This window comes from Calliopsis andreniformis, chromosome 9 (genome assembly GCF_051401765.1).
Source record: "Calliopsis andreniformis isolate RMS-2024a chromosome 9, iyCalAndr_principal, whole genome shotgun sequence".
Taxonomy (NCBI): domain Eukaryota; kingdom Metazoa; phylum Arthropoda; class Insecta; order Hymenoptera; family Andrenidae; genus Calliopsis; species Calliopsis andreniformis.
Genome location: NC_135070.1, coordinates 7,624,301 through 7,647,510, shown reverse-complemented (window position 1 = coordinate 7,647,510; position 23,210 = coordinate 7,624,301). Strand labels below are relative to the sequence as shown.

Here is a 23,210-nt window from a genome sequence, read left to right as displayed (position 1 = left end):
TGGATTTAGATTATCGAGGGAAATAACGTCTCGATGACGAAACGAATACTTATTAACAGCTCTTTGGGTATATTATAACGGTTATCGATAGAGTGATCGAAGAGATATGGAAAACGCCAGAAGCAATGCACAGCATCGTACGAGAGTACAAGCAATCGAGGTAATTATCTGTGCGCTCTTCACATCGTATCGATTCGATGATGTTCCGATGATTTTAAGTTGATGGTTTCATTGAACAACGTTGATAACGGCCGAGTCGCTAAATACCGAAACTAAAAAGGGAAGAAACTTTGTAATAGAATTGGAGATACTCTCGAAGAAGCGACATGGATTTACAAGCGATAGATATTGAAGAAGATAGTATTCGTTTCATCGATGGAAGCGTGTATAAGGGTACTTGGAATGCCCTGGGCATGGAGGGAGTCGGCAGATATATTGGACCACATCGTTAGTAAAATTTACAAAAAATAAGGCGTGAATGCATTAAATAAGGAAAGGAGACAGAGACGATGTCACAGTGCGTTGAGTGAAACAGATTTAAGGACAAGAGTCGTATTTTGAGTTTTTATGATTTATTTTACTGATTTAATACAATAATAATGTGCATAACTATTTTTAATTTATTAGTATAACAAAGCTGAATCTTGCATAAAATTAAGTTACTGTCTTAGTTTTGAAAAACTAAGTTTTCTATTTATTTTTTTGACGGACAAAAATCGCATATACACAACTCATGATTTTTGAGTTATGTCACTGTTGCAGTATATGAGCGATTTATATTTCAACAAATTATAGTAATTTGAATATTGAATAACTGAACTAACAAATCGCTTGAAAGCCAAATTTTAATTAATTTCGAAAAATATTTTTGACATTCATTTCGGACACACCTTCGAGGTCCATTAACACCAATACAAAAGTTGTTTTTTTATTTTGGTCACATAGCCAACGCACTGTGCGATGGAAAGAATGATAAAAGTGGAACGAGAGATAGGTCATGGGGTTGAAGTATAAATGATAAGAGGAAAGGGAATGGTGGGGAGTACGGAGAGGCGCGTGAAATGTTCGAGTTGAATGGTCGACCAAGATCTCGAAGGCGCGGAAATAAGTAAGTTCAGTAAGTTTTAATACATGAAACGGGGACAACAACTCGTGCAGTAATAGTTGTGTCTACGAGGTACATGCAGACACACGTACTGGTTTGAGCACGACATCGAGCATTTCTCGCGCGTAAGTCGACGCGTACCGTTATGCGACCATTTCGGTTGCTTCGTACTCTAGAGTTCGTACGCGTTTTTCACGTACCGATAGCTCGAGAATCCCGGTCTCGAAATACATACGTTCGCCATACGAATCTTGCTAACGTTATAAGAGCTCGTGCGACGAATAAATGGTATCTCTCCTCGTTCCCCCTCCTGGTCTCTTTCTGTCTCGCTTCGTTCAGTTCTACGAATTCTATTTTCGTCTTCATTCATTCCCCATAGACGCCATTCTTGAAGGGCAATTCCGCGATGGTACGTTTCACGGTCATGGTACCACATACTGGCCTAGGGGACAAAGACTGGATGGTGTTTGGTCCCATGGCGAATGTAAGGAAAAACGATACACCTTTAATGACGGTTTGATTTTCCATGAAACTGATTGGAAATATTGCAAATTTCCTGATAGAAGGTTGGAGAAATTCTCTTCAGTTCGTTGATAAGGTAAATGTCCCAGTACTTAGATGCTTAAGCGGTCAAATATCCCAGTAAGTGAACAACCGAAAAATGTATACCCTAAACTTAAATTGCGTTCCAGTAACTGACTATACTATTTTATGATATTTCTATTTTTCTTTCTATTAGTAATACTGGTTTATTTATTAGAATTTAAGCTTTATGCTCGTCTACTGGGACATTTATCTTATTTAAGTATGGAACATGTCCTTTTAGTTCCACAAACCGACTTTCATTTCGAAATTAATGACAGCGATTATAAATCGAACGGGACACTTTCTCATTAAATTTCGAACCCCGCGTTTTAGATTTCAGACGTGTCTACTATATGGATTAAGACCTGCTGGGGCAACGCTGCGTACCAATTATCCACATGATATTATGATTCCACCAATGTGTTATGACGCGGGCATTGGAATTTTTGATCCACGCACGCGTTGCATCGTGTCGTATCGAGACCCGGACAAAGTATACTAGAACGATAAACCACCAGTATATTGTCAATGTAAATAGTACGTTTCTGTAAAACGAATCGAACTCTCGAAGGTGCTCGAAATACCAACCGTAGCAATGGCTCAGTGGATAGAAAAGAATTGTCGAAAAGGTTGGACCGAACCAACTGGTCATCGAGAAGATCTTTACGAGAATTGGTTTCCTAAAGATGCTGATGCTCCTATTTTTCCTCCCACGTTACTACCGTTTTCCAATGACTCTTCTGAGTGTTGGTGGAAAAGGTATCGTAAAAAAACGTTAAATAGTTCCATAAACTTATTTTGACCGTATTGTTTCTGTATTTCCCTTTGAGATTGACTACTTTCGCACGAGACGATCTTCAAGGTTCTGAAACACCGTGCGCGTTTTCCTGTATAGGGGATTCAGTGATCTGTAACACTGGAGATAACTGTGAATAGACTCTAGTCAATGGCGGTGAGTTGAAAGAATCGAAAATTATTGAATACAATTAAGAAACATTTATTATTTAATAACAAGTTGTCTTTGTTCTGTTATAACACTGGATGCACTCGCATTTTGGACTACGCGATAAACTATCGATAATTTCTTTGGTAGACACTCAGAGGTTCTGCAAGCTACGATGTCGACAGTCACGTGTATTTCATGCGTTCCACTTCCTTCGGAAACTTTGACCGACATTGGATTCGACAATTTACCACTTTTTACTGTGGCTATCCAAGTACTCGCGGATAAATTCGTCACTGTCCACTTCTGAGGTGCATCTGCGTTCAATTTTAAATCACTATCGGCGAAACTTACATTGAACGTAACGTTCAATTCGCCACCTTTATCACTGATCGATGTATCGAACGTGTAAATGTTTTGCGAATTACAACTTTCCATTTCCATTGAAGATGTTGTTAAAGATAACTGAAAAATGCGAAAAACCAAGTTACATAGATAGTTACTAGTTTTTTCATATTCGTGCAAAAAAAAAAAACATAAAAATTTACCGTGCTGATGGTCTCATTCTTTATATCGATGATCTTCACTGCATGGTTATTCGTGTCCGCCACGTATAAAAGATCACTTCGATCATTTGAGCTAATAGCAAGATCCCCCGGTTCATCAAACTGCAGAGTGTGCCAAAGATTTTATTATAAATACATTTGTTTTATGTAGTTGGTAACAATTTTCTAAAAGCAACTTACCACAAATTTCTCATCAGGTTTTCCCTTGCCATATACAGTTTTACAACAACCCGTTGTCGCGTCGATTCTTTTTATTTTGTGATTGTAAGTATCCGCTACATAAACAACATTTTCCTTCGGGTGCCATGCTAGTCCTAGAGGATGTTGAAGTTTAACTTTGTATTGGACGCCATCAGAATCACCGTAATCGTGTAGATCCTGCGACATTAAAAAATTCCATGATGAAAAATATCGAGAAAATAATTGTAGTTTCTATTTACTGCTTGTAACATGTTCAAGAATTGAACTATACGTTATTTTCGTGTTTTAATCCTGGGAATACTGAGTCCTGAGCCGTCTAACAAAAATTTAAGAGAGAACTCTTCAAACCTATATTTCTACATTTATCTTGAAAAATGATTCTTGGAGAATTTTTGTAAAAACGAAATAGCTCAAATTTAACATATCTTGAGTTACAGGCTCGAGGAATCCTAAAGACAAATTTAGACTTTGCATAAATAGATGATGCGATTACTTGAAATGAAATCTCTTAAAACCCTTAGAACGATCTCAGATCTACTTTTCATGTATAGATTAATCAATAGATCAGTGTGCTGTCCTCAGATATTAAAATTAATTTTTATGTCCCAGCTAAACGCATTGAGTTAGGTTGTGCATTGACATATTCGTTAGAACACCAATTCGTCAGAGAACATAGTCACTATAACCGCAACCATGCTCAGACATTTTATAGATCCTCATACAAAACTATATTTAGTCATATAAACTCTGTATATCGTTTATGCCATCAGTAAATGTGTATTCTCGAACCGTTAACTATTTCTCAAGATCTGTTAGAGTTAGTGATTTCTTCAGATGCTATTATAACTGTTTCTGTTAAAAATTTCCTAAGCGTCTCGTATCCACGCTCTGAATCTTTGTACGCTAAAGAGAAATATCCCGTCCATATAATAAATAAATAAATAAATAGATTTTAGATGCGCATATAATTTATCCACAATGAAGGGTGTGAAGATTTTCATGAAAAAGTGTGAATTCGTCTTTAGTATTTCCAGGGTTAATTTCTACGCTGGTTACGTGCGCGCGATGAATCGTTAATATCTAAAATTTGATTTCATACTGAAACTAACCGTCGGATTTCTGTTCGCACCGCAAACGGCAGAAACCCGTCCATTCTTAAGATCTATGGATCTGATAGAGCTGCTTTCGCTGTCGGCAAAGAAGGCAACTTTATTCTCCTGAGCAACGATCAAACCGGAAGGTTGCGCCAAACCGGCTGCATGAGGATATGAGTTATTACGATTCTCCTCTCTACCGCTTCCGACGATTGCGACGCACGTACCCGCTTTGTATTCTCTGCAAGGATTCAACGAATACGTCTCGTTTCTATCGACAAAAGATAAGGCTACATTAATGGCAATAATATTACCTGTTTTTCCACCAAACAGTGTCTTCCAAGAAAAGCGCCCAGATTTGGTGTGTACCCGCTATCGCGATTAATAGTACGGGTACCGTATTTTTACCGTTCTCGTAGTTGTAAATGGCCACATCCCAGGGGGAAGACAAAGCTTGGTCTTTGCCCATTTTGCCTCCAACATAATCGTGGCCTTGTTCACCTGTGCCTGCTACCGTAGTTACTGTCCTTTTAGTCAAATCTATCTAAAAGGAACTTCTTGTTTAATGTACATGCAAAACTTTGAAAATGTATACTGATCACAAATCAGTATTTTACCTTTCTGATTGCGTGATTCTCATTATCTGCAACGTAAATTGAACTACCTAATGTACATACACCTTGAGGTGCGTTGAATTTAGCGGTTTCAAAGTCACCGTCTCGGAAGCCCGGATTAAAGCCACCGATAACATGTTTCAAGTTTCCCATTGTATCTGTTACTAAGATTCTATTGTTGCCTGTGTCAGCTATCACCAATCTTTCTCCTTCCTCACTTTGGAAAACCTCTAATTTGCCAGGAAATAATAACGTTCCTTTTCCCGCGACAGGCAATAAATGCTTTGCTAATTGCAATGGGAGGTCTTTGTCAGATATTTGATTTAATGATTTAAAATAAGTTAATGCCACATTCACGTATGAGGCTAATTCTTTTCTGTGTCCTTCTCCCACAAAAACTGCTAGTGGTTGACCTTTAGGACCTATAGTACATGGATTTGAATAATTATTAAATAATCTTTAAAGGTAAAGAGACTGTAAGTGATATTCAAACATTACTGGTGGAACTTGCCTATCATTACCAGAGTTGGCCAACAAGAGATCCCTAAATCACGCCATGTTGATAAAGTTGGGTCATTTACAACTGGATGCTCTATATTATATCTCTGTACTGCTGACAGAAGTTTCTTTGAATCGCGTTCATTTGAAAATTTTGCACTATGCACTCCAACCTAGAAACAAATCAGCTATTAGTGCATCATACAGTTAAGTGATACTCTAAGATTTTTTGTATATACTAACAACAACAAGTCCATCTTTGATTGAAAATTTCTTCTCTATAGCAGCCAGATCCGGTAAAATGTGCATACAATTGATACAGCAATAGGTAAAGAAATCCAAAATAATTATTTTCCCAGCAAGGTGTCGATAAACAGATAATCCTTCTGTGACGTTGAACCATTCCAATCCTGATACGTTTGAAAGAGAGAACAGACTTTGAGAAATGAGTCGTATTCCATGTATCATGAATTCTGAATGGACAAGAATGATGGAAGAGAGAGAAGAGGGGATGAAAAGGGGACACAAGAGAGGTCTAATCTTCTTCTGCAGATAAACCATAATGTTGATACAAGTTTTTAACTGTAGTTCTATTTGCTATAGCTATCGCCCCCATAACCGTCTGAGTTGCGTCTTTGATGTCATTATATTTGTGCAATAGATTCATTGTTTCTTCAGTGGAACGAAATTCTTTTTCTTGGCGTCTCAAATCGGATAATTCTCGATCGAGACCTTTTTCAAGCTCCAAGAGCTCGAAGTATTCGCGTGTCTCCTCTTCCGTCAGAGAAATCTTTTCTTTATCGATCGAATTCATTGGCCGATCTAATTTCGCAATGTTCATTTCCCCGATGTCTTTTCTATTTTTTTCTTCGGTACTCGTACGACCTTCGTTGCCCGACATAAATGCTACCATGCGTTTACATTTCACCTAACTAAATTAAAAATATACGGTGTCTCCTTGCAAGTTTATAGCGTGAGATATATTATCTTACTTTGGTCTTATTAAAAATCGAGTGACAGTGCACGTAAATAAAACTCGTTCGCTCTAAAAAATTTCACACAGTAGAGAATATAGCAACGAGGCTATAACGAGAAAATACTATAACCATTAAATGTACGGATCTCGATATACAGTTATGCACATAGACCACGAATTTCTATTTAGCCGAATCTCGAAATCTAAATTCGTACCAAATCAACGTAAAAAATAGCTTGTTTCGAAATTATCTTCAATCGTTATTATTCAGAGGGGTTCGATACTTCACAGTTTCAAGAATAATAAACGATCAATATCGATCACTTTGCGAAAGTGCGTTACATACGTCCGCCATGTAATTCCCAATTTATGGTTTGTAATCGCGACGATTCTTTCAGTCGTGTGGTTAATGCATATGAGTTTCTGTCTTCATCTATCTAAAAGCAAACGTCACAATCGGTAACCTGCTTGAAAATCGGTGATTCGTAGATCTTTATCTGCGAACGATTTGATATGCCTCAATATCAATTTCCCTTGCTCTTTTTTGTCGGAAGACTCCAAGGTGCGACGAAGCCCCATGCATATTTCCGTTAATTCCTCCACGGTGTCTCGTAGACCCATCTTTTGCTTTCAACGTTAAACAGTAAACGAAACTAAATGATAGTGAATAAGGAATTTATGAAGAACGTTCGTAACTCGAAGAGCTTAGTCGTTCGAAACACTGAGGAGTATGGGAAGAACGAAGAAAAATGGAAGAAAAATAGAACGGCGTAGGTGGAAGAAGGATGCATGCATAGTAGAAGGCGTAATCGAGGTTTTGAGTGTTCCCAAGTGTTTCATTCGCACCAACCATCTTTCGTTTGCTATTCGCGCACATTGTAAACTCACCCTATGTAACTACCGTTAGGTTGGCCAGCAAGTACGTACAATTTCGAAAGTATTGCGCATTTAATTTTCGATGCAGGCGAAATAGAAGTTGCCGGTTATTTAAAGAGCAGTTACGCGACAGTTTTTCCGCCTAATTAATGTTCGTATAAAGTTTAACAAAAAACGATCAGATCTTCAACTAAAATTTTTAATATCGATCCAACACGTTGCCGATCATCTGTATTTATTAATAATGTCATCAAAAACGACAACAAATTCGCAAACATTCGACGAGTTTGATTGGGTTCGAGTGCGAGAAGAATTAGACCCCGGAATTATACACGAAACATTTAGGCAAAAGCTTCTACGGAAAACTTTAGAAAATCCCTTCATTCCTATAGGTAAATGTAACCTTTGTGCATACCACGATGTTTATTTTGTACGATAGTATGAAGAATTGTTAAACAAGTTTATCTAAAGTTAAATCTCTACTAAACAAGCGAGGAACTTTTTGTTGCTTTTTCTGTAGTATTTTGAAAAAGTTATCACTTATTGCTGAATGTTTTTTCAAGTTTCTTTGTATTTCTGTTACAAAATTTTGTGTTTCTGAAACAAAACGCAAATGTTCTTTGAATTATGTTGCTTTAGTGTGAATAAAATGTTTCTATGAGTAGGTGTTTATTGGAAGTATTTTGAAAGGTGCAGTAACAAGAGATAACAAGATGTTTGTTGTTATTGCTTCAGTGGAAACATAGCTGTAGATTACATTTGTATTTTACTCATTTAGGTACTGTGGCAACTGTGAGTGCTCTTGTTTGTGGTCTATATCATTTTTACAAAGGAAATTCAAAAATGTCTAATTACATGATGCGTGCACGAGTAGGAGCACAAGCGTTTACCATTTGTGCTTTCCTTGGTGGATTTATGATTACATCATCAAGGAAACAATCTGCTGTTAGCAAGTCCTGAATCCCAAATTAATGTAGTACACTGAATAGTCAACGATGTCATTTTATCTATTCAATAACTAATGCAAGTCCTAAAGAATATAACAATTATGTTATCTGCTCTAACTTAGAAACTCTATTAGTCAAAGAATCAATTTAATCTTCTTTGTTTAATAATAAATAACATATAGAGTATAATTGAAACATACAAAATTATGAGACATATTTTATGCTATTAAATATTTAGGATGATTTTCATCTTAGATACACAAATTTTATTTATATTTAAATGTATATGATATGCCATTTGTATGAGTGGATGGAATCATAAGAACATAGTTTAGTTACTGATAATTCAGTCATTTATCTATGATACTCTATATTGTGAAATTGTTGCTTTATTGCAGCACTCAAAGTTGTTGATGAACATAAAGTGTAAACACTACCGAGAATATCCTGATGATCGGAGACGATGTTTGAATGTTTCCTTTGATGTTATGGATATCCTCGAAATGGGTTTTGGAAAAATTGATTCTGTAAGAAATTGTAATTAATTTGTATCATTGGCAAAGTATAAATGAATTGTTTTAAATAAAATAAAACATTGAAAAGTTAATTGAATTCGAGGAAGCATATTTTAACCCTGAATGATGACTACCTATTAACGGTATTTCGTCGTAAAGAGAGCCTTGTTGCTTGTCGCTGACGAAGGAACTCTTCGTGCTCGTATTTGCACTGCAGTTGTCGGAACATGGAATTCGTTGAAAATTTACTGCGGCATGTTTCCAGTTCGAGAGCTCATTAACACGTATTGTTAATTGTTTAAACCATTTATCTGCGTCTTCATTTAAACTAAATTCGATAACATCTCGGGTTTTACTATCGACTACACGGTTGATTATACATAATTGATTGTTCATTGATTTTGGTCGCCGTACAACTGTCTCCTGAAATGTAACATGAGCTAACATTTTATGTACAAAGACTTACATATAAATTTGTTCGTTTTTCTATACCCTATTCACGCAAATTGTACACGTAGGTTCTTGTGATTCATCTGCGGACTTCTTTGATTTCCAGCAATCGATTTGGAAGTTTCGCAAGCGTGCCCAGCAACGCTGATCGTTTATAATTATAGATCCTAAATGAATTTCTTTGTCAATACAATCAGGTTGTACCGCTAAACGGCAACAGAAATGCCCGAAAAGTGGCAAAGCGTGAAGTTTGTTCTCTGAAAAGAAAAATTTCAAAGTTTACAAAAGAAATGTTGAAAATATAAATAAATTAAAAAATTGCGTATTCAGACCAGGCTCTCACCAATGTTATTTAACATCAAGTCGTGTGTTCGTATATTTCCATCACTGTCATCGAGTTTCAGTTTTGCATAAGCCACTAAATCGAATTGCGGTCCGCTAAAAATTAACAAATCAAATATAAAGTATTTTTTTTTATTTACTCTGTGTAAAACATTAGGAAAAAAACTCACTTTTTGCTAGAGTCATATTCATCTCGCAAAGAGGCCACGAATTTTTTGCCTACAGTTTTTGAAATCGAGGAATGAATCGACCTTCTAATTCTTCTTGGAGTGCTAGCAATGCTCAAATCTTCTTGTGAAACGTGACTATAGATTTCCAAAATCAACTCAAAATCAGCTGGGACATTGTTACTGTGTGTAAAATATATTTGTTTTGTTAAAAAAGTAATTGTAAATATTGCTTAGATCTTTGAAATAAAATAACTTACAACAACAAAAGGTCAGAAAAGCTAATGTCTGTTTGTTCTCTGTCAATGGGATAAAGTAAGCTTGTGTCATGAATTTCTGTACCCACACGAGCTAAACAAAAGACAGCGAATCTTCTGTGGTCTCCACGATTTTTAAAGTGATCAGAATCTCTCCACATCAAAGGAATTCTAAGATCTGAGATAGATAATTTGCCTTTACTCTCACAGATGCTATAATATGACATAATAAACATAACGTTATTATCCAACAGCTTTTAAATTCTACATACATATCTTTATCAGTCTTGGGCATTATTTAAATATTTGGAAAGTAATTATTTAAATAATATAGCATCTTATTTGATTAGATCTTAATACAAAATGAAATTACTTTTTCATTTCAAAGCCAAGCCTGTATCAATTACCTTGTTTTTGATGATGTCTCTTGTCTGCGATGCTGCAGCTCACTCATATATGCAGACATTCTTTTACTTGAAGTAAGCAATGCACGTGCAGCTTCTAAACTTTGAGTAGGATGCCGTGCAGCAGCTAATATCCTTGAGGATCCTTCCCTCATTTTGATTTCTAACTCAATTTTTTTCTCTAAATCATGTTCCTAGTAAGACAGTTCACATATTTATCAGAGTGAATTTCCAATTTTACAATTCTGTGAGATATTGAAAAAAATTAAAATGCACACGCTTTTGATTTAGTTTATATTTAGTGTTAAAAAATTTAATAAATAAATTGCAAAGCTTTTGCTCAATACAGACAGCAACAGGTAACAAATGAAAAAATTTCAATACTTTTGACAACAGACTTACCGCTATGTTTTTACAATTTCTAATACTTTCTCGCCTTCTAACACGTGCTTGGTAGTCACTTAGTGACCGTAAATAATTATTTTCTTTATCTAAAATGCCATTTAACGAGCCACGGAGAGTTCCGATGCTCTTCCTACGTGGCGCCATTTTGAAGATTGGCGTCTTCTTTCAACGATACATTGAATGAAACAGCCATTGTTCGAAAATGCGCCATGACAAACGATGAGAGGGGAATAACGGGACAGGGAGCAACAGGAAATTATTTCATACGCTAAAACAACCCCGTAAAGGTTCATAAACACGAAATAAGTATGATGATAGTAAGTGAAGTTTTAAAAAATCGGGAACTTATATTTGGTATATGTGTATTCACAAAACATTGATTAACATATAGTTATATATCCAAATAGTATGAACTTCTCATTTCTTGTCCTTATCTTTATCTTTTTCCTTTTCCTTCTCTTTCTCTTTATCCTTATTTTGTTGAAGCGACCCAACGGCTCGACGGACGGCCTCAGATTGGGGATCGACACCCGGTAAATTCTCTAAAACTGACTGCAGGAAAGCTGGATCAGACATAACAGCAGCATAGTCCTCCTCGACTTCCATCGCGTCCTCTTTCAAGGACTCGAGTTCTTCTGCGAAAGAAATCATACAAACAAATGATAAATTTCATATACACACGCGTTTATGAGAGCCTATTATTAGTAACAACATTACTGTAAATAAATGTTTCATGTACATACGTTGATCTTGCATGGACATCTGCATTGCAAATGCAATTTGCTCTTCTTCTGTCATACGAGCAAAATCGGGAATATTTCCGGTGGTTGGAGCAGTGTTATCAGCCGCAGTAGACGTTGAATCTTCAGTACCCTCGAGTGACATGGCAAGCGCCCGTTTCAACATCGCCTCCTCAGGTACTTCTTTAATCGTTTCTGGTTGCTTGTTTGTAGCTGCTTCGTTTGCTTGTGCACGTCGCGCTTCATCCTCCTGGCGTTGTCGTTGTTCTTCCATAGAAACACGCAGTGCCTACGAGAAAAAAATGGTATGATAGAAGAACCTGTTCTCTATTATTATTAGTAAGAGCTCTTACTGATGTTCCGATATATGAATATTTGAATACTTTAATATTTATTTAATTAGATTTAAATAACTTAGTATTTGGTTTAGTTACTCCAAATTTCATTTATGATGAATATTTTATGTATTTGAATATGCACATAGTAAGAACTCTAACTGTTATTGACTTATATAAATTTCAAATTACAAACCAATGCCAACTCTGGATCTTCGTTTGGATCAACCCCAAATTCAAAGGGAGTTCCTCCCATACCTGCACCACCCATTCCATCTTCTCCTTGAATTATGGGAGAAGAGATCAATGCATCAGATAAATGCGGTCCAGGTGGAACTGTGACCAAGTGACTGCCTGTGCCATCTTTGCCATTTAGAGCATTGACAAAAGCTGTCAATACTTCGTTATTGACACTTTCTTCGCCAAAGCTAATCACATCTACATTCACTTTTTCTTTCTTCAATCTTTTTGCTAATTTCACCAGTTCCTTCTCATCTATGTCTATCGGACTACCAATGAAGGCCACAATACGCATTTTGTGATTTTTACCTTGACGATGTTTCAACGCCAACTGTTGTTAAATACATTAATTTATAATTGTTATGTTGATTGCTTTCATTATACAATGAGAAGTTAATGAACATACTCACATGTGCAATTCTTATTCCAGTGATTAAACTTAGATTACCATTTGGTTGAACTTGATGAAGTTTAGACAGAATTCTACCCACATCGCTGGTCAATGTAGCCAATACTTCAACACTGTTTAAAGGAGTACTTATACAAAAACTCGAATAATATTCTATAGTAGTAACGTAAAAGACAGTTCGACGTACTTAGCTAGCGTTATTAAACCAACATTGTTTTCGGGATTTGAGCGAGTTTTGGAGTGACAGACCAAATTGACAGCATCCTGTTGGGCTTGAAGACGAGTCGGTAAAAAGTCTCCATTTCTCATGTAGTCGCTATTGTCGACACTATAATTGTTTCAATAATTATTAACAATTTGATACATATTTGGCACGTACAAGACTAGTAACGAAACGCGTCATTTTGATCTCCTAACCTCTATTACGATCGTATATAAAAATGTCTATATTGGCGCGTACAAATTAAAAGTATTTAGTGTATGTTTAATCCTTGTTCTATAGATGGACTAAATTTTTATTAATCTTGTTCTCCTAAGAAACATTATTACAAAGATCGTATCATGAATTACTTCAACTTTGCATTGTCACTCGCGCAAACGTTTGCGATTTATCGAAACATTTGCTGTGAAAGAGATGTTTTAGAACTTTGCTTATATTACTAAATTCGACAAAGTTGTAGACGAAACATTTAAAAAAAATATTACACACTACTTTTGACAAATTTAATAAATAACGACAGCTTACCATATCATCGTACTTTCCAGTACCATCTTGGTTCGAATTACTGACTCGTTTCATTCCGTTTCGTTCCGTTCTGTCTTGCAGCTTGTCATATATATACAACATATGCACTCACGTTCAATTTAATTGGCTTTATTTGCACATCGTATGCGACATTTGATAATTGAAAATAGATAACACGATTTCGTTCTTATTTCGTATATATTTTATAAGTAAAAAATTTATGTTGATCGATAGTTTGAAACCAGATGAAAGAGGAAGAAGAGAAAACGAATTTAGAAAGGTAAAAAAAGACAATTATGATGCACATATGCGTAAAAAATGACATGCGTGTACGTACGTATTTAAACGTATGTAAATATTGAGTACAAATGCGATCGTAAAAAAAATCTTACATATTTAATTGAGATCATAGTAGAATAGAGTCTCACAGTAAAAAGAAAATATAGAAGATGCTGTAATGAACGGTGCAATGATCGATAGCATATAGAAAGTGCGTAAGAGAGAGGTGACGAAGAAATTAAGAAGATGCAGAAGATTCGAGGATCGTGTCCAGCTCGAGCGAAGAATATCTCGGCACTGGATCCATTAAGACCGCCTCCTCATATGAGGGTGGTCGATCATTCTCACACCTTGATTTTAGCATATGCCTAGTTCGCCTTCTGTCGCCGATTGCTCTTAAGATAACGATAAGTGGCCCTAAAAGTAGCATAATAACGCCGATCGCGAGCATGACTATGGCAACAGCTGCACCAACTCGATTCGTACGAGAGTGCTGCGATACCAGCCCATTTTGGCTACTATTCGTACTGTTATTAGAAGGAATATCTGTGATCTCCTGTTGGAAGAGCTGTCCTTCATCGGTAGATACAGTTTCCATGAGAGCAGACTCTCTGAACTTAAACAACTTAAACCTCAACGTTCTTCCCGTATCGTAAGAACGTTCGTCGGAAGCAACGACGTTTTCTTTGGGCCGTATCTTTCCTTCGTCGTTTTTCTTAACTGCGCGAATTGTCTCAGCTTGAATGGCACGGACGTCTCGAGTATCTTGTTTATGACCGATCGTCGTTCGTTTTCTGATCATTGAACTTTTTACAGGAATCCTTCTACCACCGTCCTCCGTCGTGGGATAAGCGTACATACTGCTACGCGGCCCGTTTTGCGTAGCATCTTCAAGATTATCGAGAGTGACGTTCGCCCGCCGACTTGCGGCCTCGTGTTCTACAATTTGTTGCGAAACTTCTGCGACAGTTGACTCTTCGATCGATACTTTTTCGTTGCGCCTCGCGAAGCTTTCCTGTGAAAATAGTGTCCTCGAATCTTTTGCCAGTTCGTTTGGTTTCATTTCCCAAAGATATCTACGAAATCTCAAGAAATATCAAGCGATTTAAAAACTAACTAGACAGGAAAGCGCCTTTCGACGTATTTCGTCTAACTACAACAGGTCGCGTCCCATTGCTGAAAGAACAGAAACGTTAGAAACGTAAAAAACGCGACTGTTCGATGCTAAACGGTCATTTCTTTTTCTCCACTGATTTCGAATGAAACTCTATTTGAATTCAGAGCGGTCGCTACATGATCAACGTAGAAGACAGGTACACGTTATTCTGATGTAACGTGTCGTGTTAACACGTGCGTAACACGTGTTGTATACGTACATGACGAACGTTAGTTTCTATTAAAACCTATTGAGATATCGTAAGTATATTTTGTAACACGTCACACAAAAATAGTGCACGCCTGTCTCTAAACGAGGCACTGCATATTTTCGTAATCGATCGGAATGTCTCGAACCTGTGTATCGATTGCGTTATTTCGCGTCTCTGCTTCACCGCGTAGGGAGATTACACCTCTTTGAAGAAATATAATCCCAACAACACTCCAAACAGTCAGTTGGAAGACGATTATCAGATTTGCAGCCCATTTATTCGCTTTTATACATATAGGCATCTTTTTGAAAATACCACCTCCGGTATCTCGGGTCCTCACCTAAATCACACCGAAAAAAACATTAATCAAAATTTAATATAAATTATTACATGAAAAATAAACATAAAAGTATTAGAAAATCATAAACTTACTTCGAGATAAGTTTTGCTTCTTCCCGCTAAAAGGAGATTTCACATTTCCTTTTCCCTCCAACTGATCTGTAAATTCCAAGACAAACTGAAACAATAATCCTTGCCAACTTTAAAAACAAAAGAAACTCACAAAGTGTCTACGATCGTATTCCCAAAAGTTTGAAAGCTTCTCGACAGAATCGATTACTTAATTTTCGAATAAAAGAACCGCGATAGCATGGTCGAACAGAGCGATACGGTGACGACGCGATTAGAAATAAACGCATAAGAATCTAATGTACGCGTAACGTTACTCCTGTACTTTCGTTTCCAACAAACATGGCTACGTCGTGACCGTTGATCATCAATATCCGACAAAAGAAGCAGCTATACTTTTACCACGGTCGAATATCCTTATCCTTATCAATAAAATTCAAATCGTTGCTTCGAGCGTATTATGAAAGAGCCGCGTGTTGATTGGCAAACGTACATCTCAGTGCGACGATAAACTTCACCGTTACCTTTAAACGTCACGTTTTCTTCGTTTTACAGACGTACTGTGTTAAAATGTTGCCAAATCAAAATCGATCGGTACGAACACATCGGCTGGACGCGTTGCGTATCGTATCTGAAGCAATCTATGCCGATCGATCATAACCGTTGCCTCGCTGTTGCGACTGCTGCTCGTGTTGCTCGATCGGCTAGTCGATCGGTCAGTTTGTCGTCGACGACGAATGACGTATGCGTCACCGCAGCACATATCCCTGCTCGTGTCTCACGGATTATGCCTTTTCCTTCCATTCGCTCTCGGCTTCGGCGGCGTTCGCGCGTTTTCCTTTAATAACTGTACGCGCTTGGATGTACACACATGGAAACGCGAATCAACGATCAACTTAGTAAAGAGTCATGGAACTTATCTGGAATCTATATATCTGTATATTTTTGTTTTACACGCGTATTCTTGTCGAAAGCTCGTTCAAAATCATTACGATTGTCACAGATAAGATTACCTGTGTGCACACATTCGACATGCTTGCATGTAGGTAGGATGCAAGGTCGAGCGCTCGAGGCTATTCAATTGTAACTATGATTTTATTTTTCAAATGAAATCGCAATATGTACAGAGTGACACCGACATGTACGTGGTCCTAAGTATTTTGGTAGTATGTTTTACTCCTCCTAAGGATGAAAAAAGATCATGTAACCTTTTTTTTTAATTGTCCCCTTACTGATCTAAAATTTATTTGGAAATATTAAACAATGTTTTTATTAGTATGCAGATATTCTCCTATTATATTATACCTGGGTAATGTAAGCACCGATTCAGAAACTCTTCCTTTTTTCTTCCCTTAAAAAAATTGCAAAAATAATTTCTTCTCTCCTCGCTAAGACAATAAAAAGAATTTCATTTATAAATCTTTGCGTGACGATACAATTGTTCTGCGTGTCATAGGTGCGTCATTCCTATTATACTGTGCCACGAAAGGTGCTGTGAAGATCATTTTCATAAATGAAAGAAGATCAGTAAATATTTGAAATTCGTTTCATTGAAACATGCACATGTATGCACGTATACGTGATATGACGACATAAAAGAACAATGTGACAAATTAAATATTTGTACCGTTCATATTCTACGCACCAAAGTCTTATAGTTATATCAGAAGAATCTGTACAAATTGAATTTCTTAGATAAATTCGATTTTTTATTTGAAATCTCTAAAGGGTTTCCAATGTTTTCTCAATTGAACTTTAACGTTTCAGAGAAGGATGTATAGACTATTGTATTCTATAATAATTATAATGAATAATTGTGTGACAAGATAAATTATTTAAGAATATTTTGTATGCAAAAATTATGTTAAGAACCGTTTTCTTAAAATCTAGACACCGAAGCAGCCCTGTAATGAACTCTATGAGAACGGCCATAACGAAGACTCCGTGGCGCAACGGTAGCGCGTCTGACTCCAGATCAGAAGGTTGCGTGTTCAAATCACGTCGGGGTCAAACTTTCTTTTTTTTCTTCAGTTTAATTACATAACAAATACATTAGTGTCGGGATAGCTACCGTATATTTTTACTGGGTTAGCTGCAACATGCTATACCCACCTATTCTTGAAATTTAAGTGTCTGTCATTTTGCGCTCCCAATTCCCAATACTTTTGATTGTTATTTTCGTTCCATTCAGGAATGAGCGACCTGATAAAAAAACCGTTTAGTAATTCTACTTTCTTCAATAGCTGCACAAATAAGGTCTCGAATGCATTGCAGCCCAAATAGCATTCGACGTCTTCAAGACGTTTTTTTCATGTCCATTTTATGCTTGAACCATTTTATGTTTTACGACATAATTTGGATGTCTTAAAGACGTCTATTTTTTTGCCTAAACATTTTATAAACATAATTTGGACGTTTTTAAGACGTCTTATGAATGTTATTTAAGGCGTCCTAAAGTATACTGATAACTTTGTGAACACACCACGGTGGGTCGAGAACACGAAAGATATAAGTAAAAGCAAATAGAACTAGGCTATTTACAAATGAAAATGTTATTCTCTATATCGTGTATTAAATTTCTCTAAAAGAAGTCACTAAACAGTCTTAATATTGTTTTTATGAAAAAAATTTATGGGTCGCACAATTAAGTTCAGTCGCACATGACTGACAATTTCATCGGTTTAACTAAAAGTCAATTACAGCCTTAATAGAATTGTATATATCGACTATCTTCTACTTATCCGTTAGATAGAAAAAAAAGGATTTTCAGTCTGTAATTGGTCTTTAGTTAATCCTACAAAATTGTCGGTCGTTTGTGCCTGTACCGAATATAGCGTTGTATCGTCTATCGTATTGTGTGTGTGTTATAAAAAGCAGGTAAAGAGTCGGTAAAAGTGGGAAATAGGTCCTTATGGCATAGCGCATATTGGCAACTGTTGGCAACCTTTCAGTTGCAATGACTACCCCATGGAGAACCGTGTTTCTCTATCAAGAAAGTGAAAAATTGTTCAATTAAAATTGTTAAATACGCACTTATTGTTAGCCTAAACTTGGAATAAGTTGAATGGTACTAGTGTTGTGTAGTGATTGAATCGTGAACCGTGGTCAATGACTCGAAGTACTGTGTAATTACATGTGTGTTATTATTTCAGAAAGTCATAACATAGTGAGTGTTACTTCATTTTTAATGCTTAAAATACTTAGTAATAAATTATTTATAATAACCCTGTCCAAGGTTGTGAAGGCAAACGTTCTAATCATTGTGTGCCACTATTGTGATACCAATGTGATCATTTCCCGCGCAAATAGTGACATTGTCTAGTGTTTTGCATATTAGGCATTCTATACGAAAAATGAGTGGAAAATAGAAAGATTATGGTATAAGATTATTTTTGTAGATAAATCATTACAATAACAGTTATATAGTAAATTTAAACCGGTTAACTTTTTGAATTCGCAATGCATCGATCGTAGCAGTCGTGGCCGAGTGGTTAAGGCGTCTGACTAGAAATCAGATTCCCTCTGGGAGCGTAGGTTCGAGTCCTACCGACTGCGAGTGAGTGTCATTTTTTTGCAATTTTTGTTTTTATCCGTCTAATGTGAATAATATAGATATCTTTAATGATTGAGAAAACAATTAGCGTTATTCCTGTGTGCGCGACTGAAAGAGAAAACTTTTTGCTTCGCGCTCTTTCGCATCGATGAATTGACCTATTTGATAAGTTCGTGTTGATTTTTTTATAGTTAATATCTTAGTATACGTAAAAAAAAGAACAAAGTTTTAGTGTAAATAAATAGAATTTATGCCACAGGATGTTGACTAAAATTTTGTAAATATCACGAAGGAATGGTTTTCAACAACGTTTCATCTTTCACACGTGGTTGCCAGATGTTGCCATGATGTGAAGCTGGATTTCGCTGTTAACTTTCCGAAATTAACTTAACATCGCTAATTTTGTTAAACGAATAGGCAAATAATCGACAGTGAATATATACAGACTCAAAATGAATTTAAAGTCCAGGGATATCATTACAAATGGAATCGAATACTTTTTCAGAATGGTATAGTGATTTAGGGTTTTCCATATAGAGTAATTTTGATTCATATATGAAAAAATTTGCATTTTAATGTCATCTGTTTGCCGCTAGACGGCATCGTGATTTTACAGATTTTCCAAGACGAATTTCCCTTTTCGAGTGGAAGTGGCAAAGTAGACGCATAGACACTACCACTTGACGTTGCCGTTGCAGAAATCCTTCGAGACGTAATAGACTTTCCCTGGCGGAAAAAGTTCTTGCAGTTTTACCGAGAATACGAATGTAAAGTGGTGTAAATTTCTCTCGCTTATTTGTCCCCAAACACAGGTAATCGTAATTTAATAATATGGATAATACGCATGTATAAGAATCAAAACTTTGAAACAATGGCGGATATATAAATCGTAATCAATAAATTTTGAAGAGGTTTTGTATAATGTTTACGTACACATGTACATGTTCTACTATAGAAATACATGTAAAAAATTTAATAATAAAAAAATTTTAAAATGCACTATTCGAGTATATTTAAAATTAGCTATTGCAAACTATCTCATTCAAATCGAGATAAGGAAATTAGCGATATTCAATTTTTTGTGGTAAGAGTTTATGCATCAATCCGAAGTGTACAGACAGCATATTTTATGTCTATTAGATTGTGAATTGCTTTATAAAATAATAATCTTTGATATTATCCTTATTAATCGTACAATACGTATAGTTTATCAATCTGTTGAAAGTGATGTCAGAATACTTTCGACATTATAGTTTTTAGCGGTTATGAACGTAATAAAAAATTTTCGAAATCAGTATAAGAAAAAAGTTCTCATCCGCAATGAATTAATTTAACATTAATTTCAGTTGCATCTTCTGCTGTATATTTGCTGAATCGATTTGGAACTAATGACGATTTTCGCCGTATCATGGGTGCCATTTTCGGGTCCATTCATGGTCCATTCGTCCATCTTTGGGCTGGATTCTGTGTTTATTGGTTCGACGCCATTGCTGGCATATTTTCAACAAATGTAGGCAAAAGCAGCGAGTATTCATCGTGTCGTTAAAGCCGAACATTTAACGAGGAAATTCTGTGTACGTAAATATTATAATTATTACTGTTGTATAGTAAACATAACCACTAGTATACCTGTAATTTAAAACACATACCATCTGGATCCTCGGTAGTATAGTGGTTAGTATCCCCGCCTGTCACGCGGGAGACCGGGGTTCGATTCCCCGCCGGGGAGGATCTTCTTTTTGATTTTATTCTATTTTTTTCTAACATAATGTTTATCTGTTTTTATATTGTTTAGTGACGTTTCACATTTTAACATTCTAACAATTCCTCATTTTCAGAACTGCTTGAAAGGATCTATTACAATTGTCTGCTGGTAGACACTTGAAAGGAATAAATGGATGGTAAGGTAATTTTGTTTACTTTTAGTTCTTTATATATGTAATCGCTTTACAGTAGTTCTGCTTTTTCTATATATTGATAACATTGAACGTTTGTTAAAAAAAAGAATTAGGAATCGTTTAGTTTAATCTTGGTTCTGGTAATTGTGAGTAGGTTTTTGTAAGTTTATAAGCTATATTGAAACTGAAAAGAAAATAGTTAAAGTCTGGGATACAAAATTGATCGAAGTTGATTTAAAAAATTAATTTTTTTATCATAATTCCGAATTAACGCGTACTAAGAAAGAGACGACGCAGAAGGCGCCGTGGCTTAGTTGGTTAAAGCGCCTGTCTAGTAAACAGGAGATCGGGGGTTCGAATCCCCCCGGGGCCTTCAATTGTGGACATTTATTTTTGCTTTTTCGAACTTCGTAAAATGAAAATTTTAAATCCACTATTTTAGCTTTACTGATATGTGCTGCTGCTCATATCTCTAACGCGAGAGAAAAGAGTTATCAGTGCATTATGAATCTTAAACACGTGTCCTTCGCTATAAACTCGTTCAGGCCGTGAGTCTATAAAAAGAAAACAGTATAGGTGTACATGTTACGTAATTCACTCAAATGAATTTATTATCATTTCTTTATTAATTTTCTGAGGATACAAAAATAGTCTACATATGCATTAAAATAATGCTAATAAATAAATGCAATATGAATGATATGTACGATGTGTAAAAGATTAAGTGTCTACATAATATATTTTTGTCACTTAAAAATCAAATTTGTAGCCGTTTCCGGAAACTTTAACGCGTGCTACTGAAGGTGCAGAGGAATAAGCGACTCCTAATAAATTCTGAGGTTGTCGCTGCTCCTCTTGCTGCGATTCTATCAGCTCGGGAACCTGCGGACGATTACTATTAAACAGAAATCACGCTTAAATGTTGGCAAATACAGAACTCGAGACACTATCTCAATATCTTGATAAATATTCGTACCTGTTGCGTTTCTGTTGGTTGCAAGTTTACTTGAGATTGTGCTTGTGCTTGCCTCAGTGCGAGAAGTTGCGCTATTTGCGCCTGATAAGCAGCAGCTGCAGAATAACCCTGCAATTGAGGTTGCTGAACTTGTTGCAACTGTTGATAGTAAGCTAAAGTAGCAGGATCTACAGCAGCTTGGTAGGGTAATTGTTGAGGTGCAACAGGAGATCCAAATGCAGGTGCGGCAGGTGCAAATGCATAACCGTTTGCAATAGGACCAACTGGGTATACTCCTGAAATATAGTAATATTATTTCAGTGAAAATTTGTTTCTCATTTTTTGCACAGAATCTATTTCAGGGTTCTGTTACGAACCTAGACCAGGATTTCTATAAGCGAGCGCATTGGCGATGTTAGGTAAAACTCTCTGCACTAAATGAGGATTTCCTATACTGGAACTGAATGATTGGTGAGAGCTAGGACCACTATATGCGAAAGAAGTTTGCGTTAAGCCAGGTCTCACGAAACTAAAAGATGCATGTTGATCGGCGCTACCTAATACATTCGTCGGTTTCACACCTTGAACAGGTGGTTCCGCATATGCTGTGAGAATCATCATGCAACACAAAACTACGTATGTCTGAAAGTAATGATTAACACAAAAGTAAAGAGTAAATTTTAAACTAATATAAAGATAGTACTGTTTTATAAAATTTGTGAATAATTTGAGATACTTACCAACATCTTACAAAGTTGTAGAAATTTACAGAAGTATCACGATGAAATGAATGATAGTAGTACCTTCGTTGAAAAACAACACGCTATTCTGATGCTAAGTTACCTCGTGGGGAGTTATATATCACGGAAGCAGCCGAGTTAATACGTGAGTAGCATCGCATCGACACATTTCCAATCACACAATGACACTTTCTCCAAGATACCAAATGGGACAATTCGTGAATCGTAATCGCTTGATATAAAGTTTTTGCCTTTACGTGAAACCTTGACCTTGTAACATATGCAATAATCTTTCCACGAGAAGAAGCACAAGCAACAAAAGCAGAAATTTCAATATATTATAATTTTATCAAGTACTAGTATCTTTTAAACTGAACTGTTGATTATCATAGATCAAATGGTAATGAATAGTTTACGTTGAAATTTAGAAATAAATAAATATATGTGACTATAATACATACGCGGAAAGTAGAAAAGTATTCTGCTTTGTTCTACTCCCATGGTGGTATTGACGAAGAAAGTTACTTTCATCCAGCCTAACGTAGAGTTTCGGTACGCAGACAAGTTATTAATTATAGGTAGATAGATCAGAGAAT

General features: G+C 36.2%; 8 protein-coding genes and 4 non-coding genes across 14 annotated transcripts; 6 read left to right on the top strand and 6 right to left on the bottom strand.

Annotated features, from left to right (window-relative positions):
• LOC143183338 (MORN repeat-containing protein 5) lies at positions 1 to 2,626 on the top strand. The gene is made up of 5 exons (XM_076384862.1): positions 1 to 447; positions 1,485 to 1,671; positions 2,024 to 2,183; positions 2,262 to 2,449; positions 2,521 to 2,626. The coding sequence occupies exons 1-5, from the start codon at positions 327 to 329 to the stop codon at positions 2,624 to 2,626; spliced, it is 762 nt and encodes a 253-aa protein (XP_076240977.1). The 5' UTR covers positions 1 to 326.
• Positions 2,627 to 2,671: 45 nt separating this feature from the next.
• On the bottom strand, positions 2,672 to 7,313 carry LOC143184102 (NHL repeat-containing protein 2). Its single transcript, XM_076386097.1, has 9 exons — positions 7,047 to 7,313; positions 5,850 to 6,016; positions 5,620 to 5,779; positions 5,112 to 5,530; positions 4,809 to 5,038; positions 4,510 to 4,735; positions 3,380 to 3,577; positions 3,182 to 3,301; positions 2,672 to 3,098 (listed from the first exon to the last, which is right to left on the bottom strand). The coding sequence occupies exons 1-9, from the start codon at positions 7,201 to 7,203 to the stop codon at positions 2,691 to 2,693; spliced, it is 2,085 nt and encodes a 694-aa protein (XP_076242212.1). The 5' UTR covers positions 7,204 to 7,313; the 3' UTR covers positions 2,672 to 2,690.
• On the bottom strand, positions 5,964 to 6,914 carry LOC143184107 (DNA repair protein SWI5 homolog). The gene has a single exon (XM_076386103.1). The coding sequence runs from the start codon at positions 6,517 to 6,519 to the stop codon at positions 6,142 to 6,144; it is 378 nt and encodes a 125-aa protein (XP_076242218.1). The 5' UTR covers positions 6,520 to 6,914; the 3' UTR covers positions 5,964 to 6,141.
• A 173-nt stretch (positions 7,314 to 7,486) lies between the features above and the next one.
• Positions 7,487 to 9,012, top strand: LOC143184108 (HIG1 domain family member 2A, mitochondrial). Its single transcript, XM_076386104.1, has 2 exons — positions 7,487 to 7,850; positions 8,237 to 9,012. Exons 1-2 carry the CDS (start codon positions 7,703 to 7,705, stop codon positions 8,416 to 8,418), a joined length of 330 nt encoding a protein of 109 aa, XP_076242219.1. The 5' UTR covers positions 7,487 to 7,702; the 3' UTR covers positions 8,419 to 9,012.
• LOC143184103 (rhotekin-2) lies at positions 8,984 to 11,201 on the bottom strand. Its single transcript, XM_076386098.1, has 7 exons — positions 10,943 to 11,201; positions 10,544 to 10,734; positions 10,140 to 10,349; positions 9,883 to 10,062; positions 9,714 to 9,808; positions 9,413 to 9,627; positions 8,984 to 9,343 (listed from the first exon to the last, which is right to left on the bottom strand). The coding sequence occupies exons 1-7, from the start codon at positions 11,087 to 11,089 to the stop codon at positions 8,984 to 8,986; spliced, it is 1,398 nt and encodes a 465-aa protein (XP_076242213.1). The 5' UTR covers positions 11,090 to 11,201.
• Positions 11,202 to 11,267: 66 nt separating this feature from the next.
• On the bottom strand, positions 11,268 to 13,590 carry Rpn10 (regulatory particle non-ATPase 10). Its single transcript, XM_076386099.1, has 6 exons — positions 13,415 to 13,590; positions 12,857 to 12,997; positions 12,671 to 12,782; positions 12,217 to 12,591; positions 11,689 to 11,974; positions 11,268 to 11,580 (listed from the first exon to the last, which is right to left on the bottom strand). Exons 1-6 carry the CDS (start codon positions 13,438 to 13,440, stop codon positions 11,363 to 11,365), a joined length of 1,158 nt encoding a protein of 385 aa, XP_076242214.1. The 5' UTR covers positions 13,441 to 13,590; the 3' UTR covers positions 11,268 to 11,362.
• LOC143184105 (uncharacterized) lies at positions 13,528 to 16,261 on the bottom strand. 3 transcript variants are annotated; one of them, XM_076386100.1, is made up of 4 exons: positions 15,993 to 16,261; positions 15,493 to 15,558; positions 15,206 to 15,400; positions 13,528 to 14,708 (listed from the first exon to the last, which is right to left on the bottom strand). In XM_076386100.1, exons 3-4 carry the CDS (start codon positions 15,359 to 15,361, stop codon positions 13,932 to 13,934), a joined length of 933 nt encoding a protein of 310 aa, XP_076242215.1. In that variant the 5' UTR covers positions 15,362 to 15,400; positions 15,493 to 15,558; positions 15,993 to 16,261; the 3' UTR covers positions 13,528 to 13,931. The 3 variants fall into 3 exon arrangements, with proteins under 3 accessions (XP_076242215.1, XP_076242216.1, XP_076242217.1); XM_076386101.1 differs by lacking the exon at positions 15,993 to 16,261 and adding an exon at positions 15,623 to 15,880; XM_076386102.1 differs by lacking the exon at positions 15,993 to 16,261 and adding an exon at positions 15,623 to 15,654 and having other exon boundaries at positions 15,493 to 15,577.
• A 1,145-nt stretch (positions 16,262 to 17,406) lies between these two features.
• Trnaw-cca (transfer RNA tryptophan (anticodon CCA)) lies at positions 17,407 to 17,478 on the top strand. Its single transcript has one exon. It is a non-coding gene; the product is annotated as a tRNA-Trp (tRNA).
• A 1,463-nt stretch (positions 17,479 to 18,941) lies between these two features.
• Positions 18,942 to 19,023, top strand: Trnas-aga (transfer RNA serine (anticodon AGA)). Its single transcript has one exon. It is a non-coding gene; the product is annotated as a tRNA-Ser (tRNA).
• A 1,655-nt stretch (positions 19,024 to 20,678) lies between these two features.
• On the top strand, positions 20,679 to 20,750 carry Trnad-guc (transfer RNA aspartic acid (anticodon GUC)). The gene has a single exon. It is a non-coding gene; the product is annotated as a tRNA-Asp (tRNA).
• Positions 20,751 to 21,218: 468 nt separating this feature from the next.
• Trnat-agu (transfer RNA threonine (anticodon AGU)) lies at positions 21,219 to 21,292 on the top strand. Its single transcript has one exon. It is a non-coding gene; the product is annotated as a tRNA-Thr (tRNA).
• Positions 21,293 to 21,552: 260 nt separating this feature from the next.
• LOC143183337 (uncharacterized) lies at positions 21,553 to 22,620 on the bottom strand. The gene is made up of 4 exons (XM_076384861.1): positions 22,615 to 22,620; positions 22,252 to 22,516; positions 21,896 to 22,170; positions 21,553 to 21,801 (listed from the first exon to the last, which is right to left on the bottom strand). Exons 1-4 carry the CDS (start codon positions 22,618 to 22,620, stop codon positions 21,670 to 21,672), a joined length of 678 nt encoding a protein of 225 aa, XP_076240976.1. The 3' UTR covers positions 21,553 to 21,669.
• Positions 22,621 to 23,210: the final 590 nt, after the last annotated feature.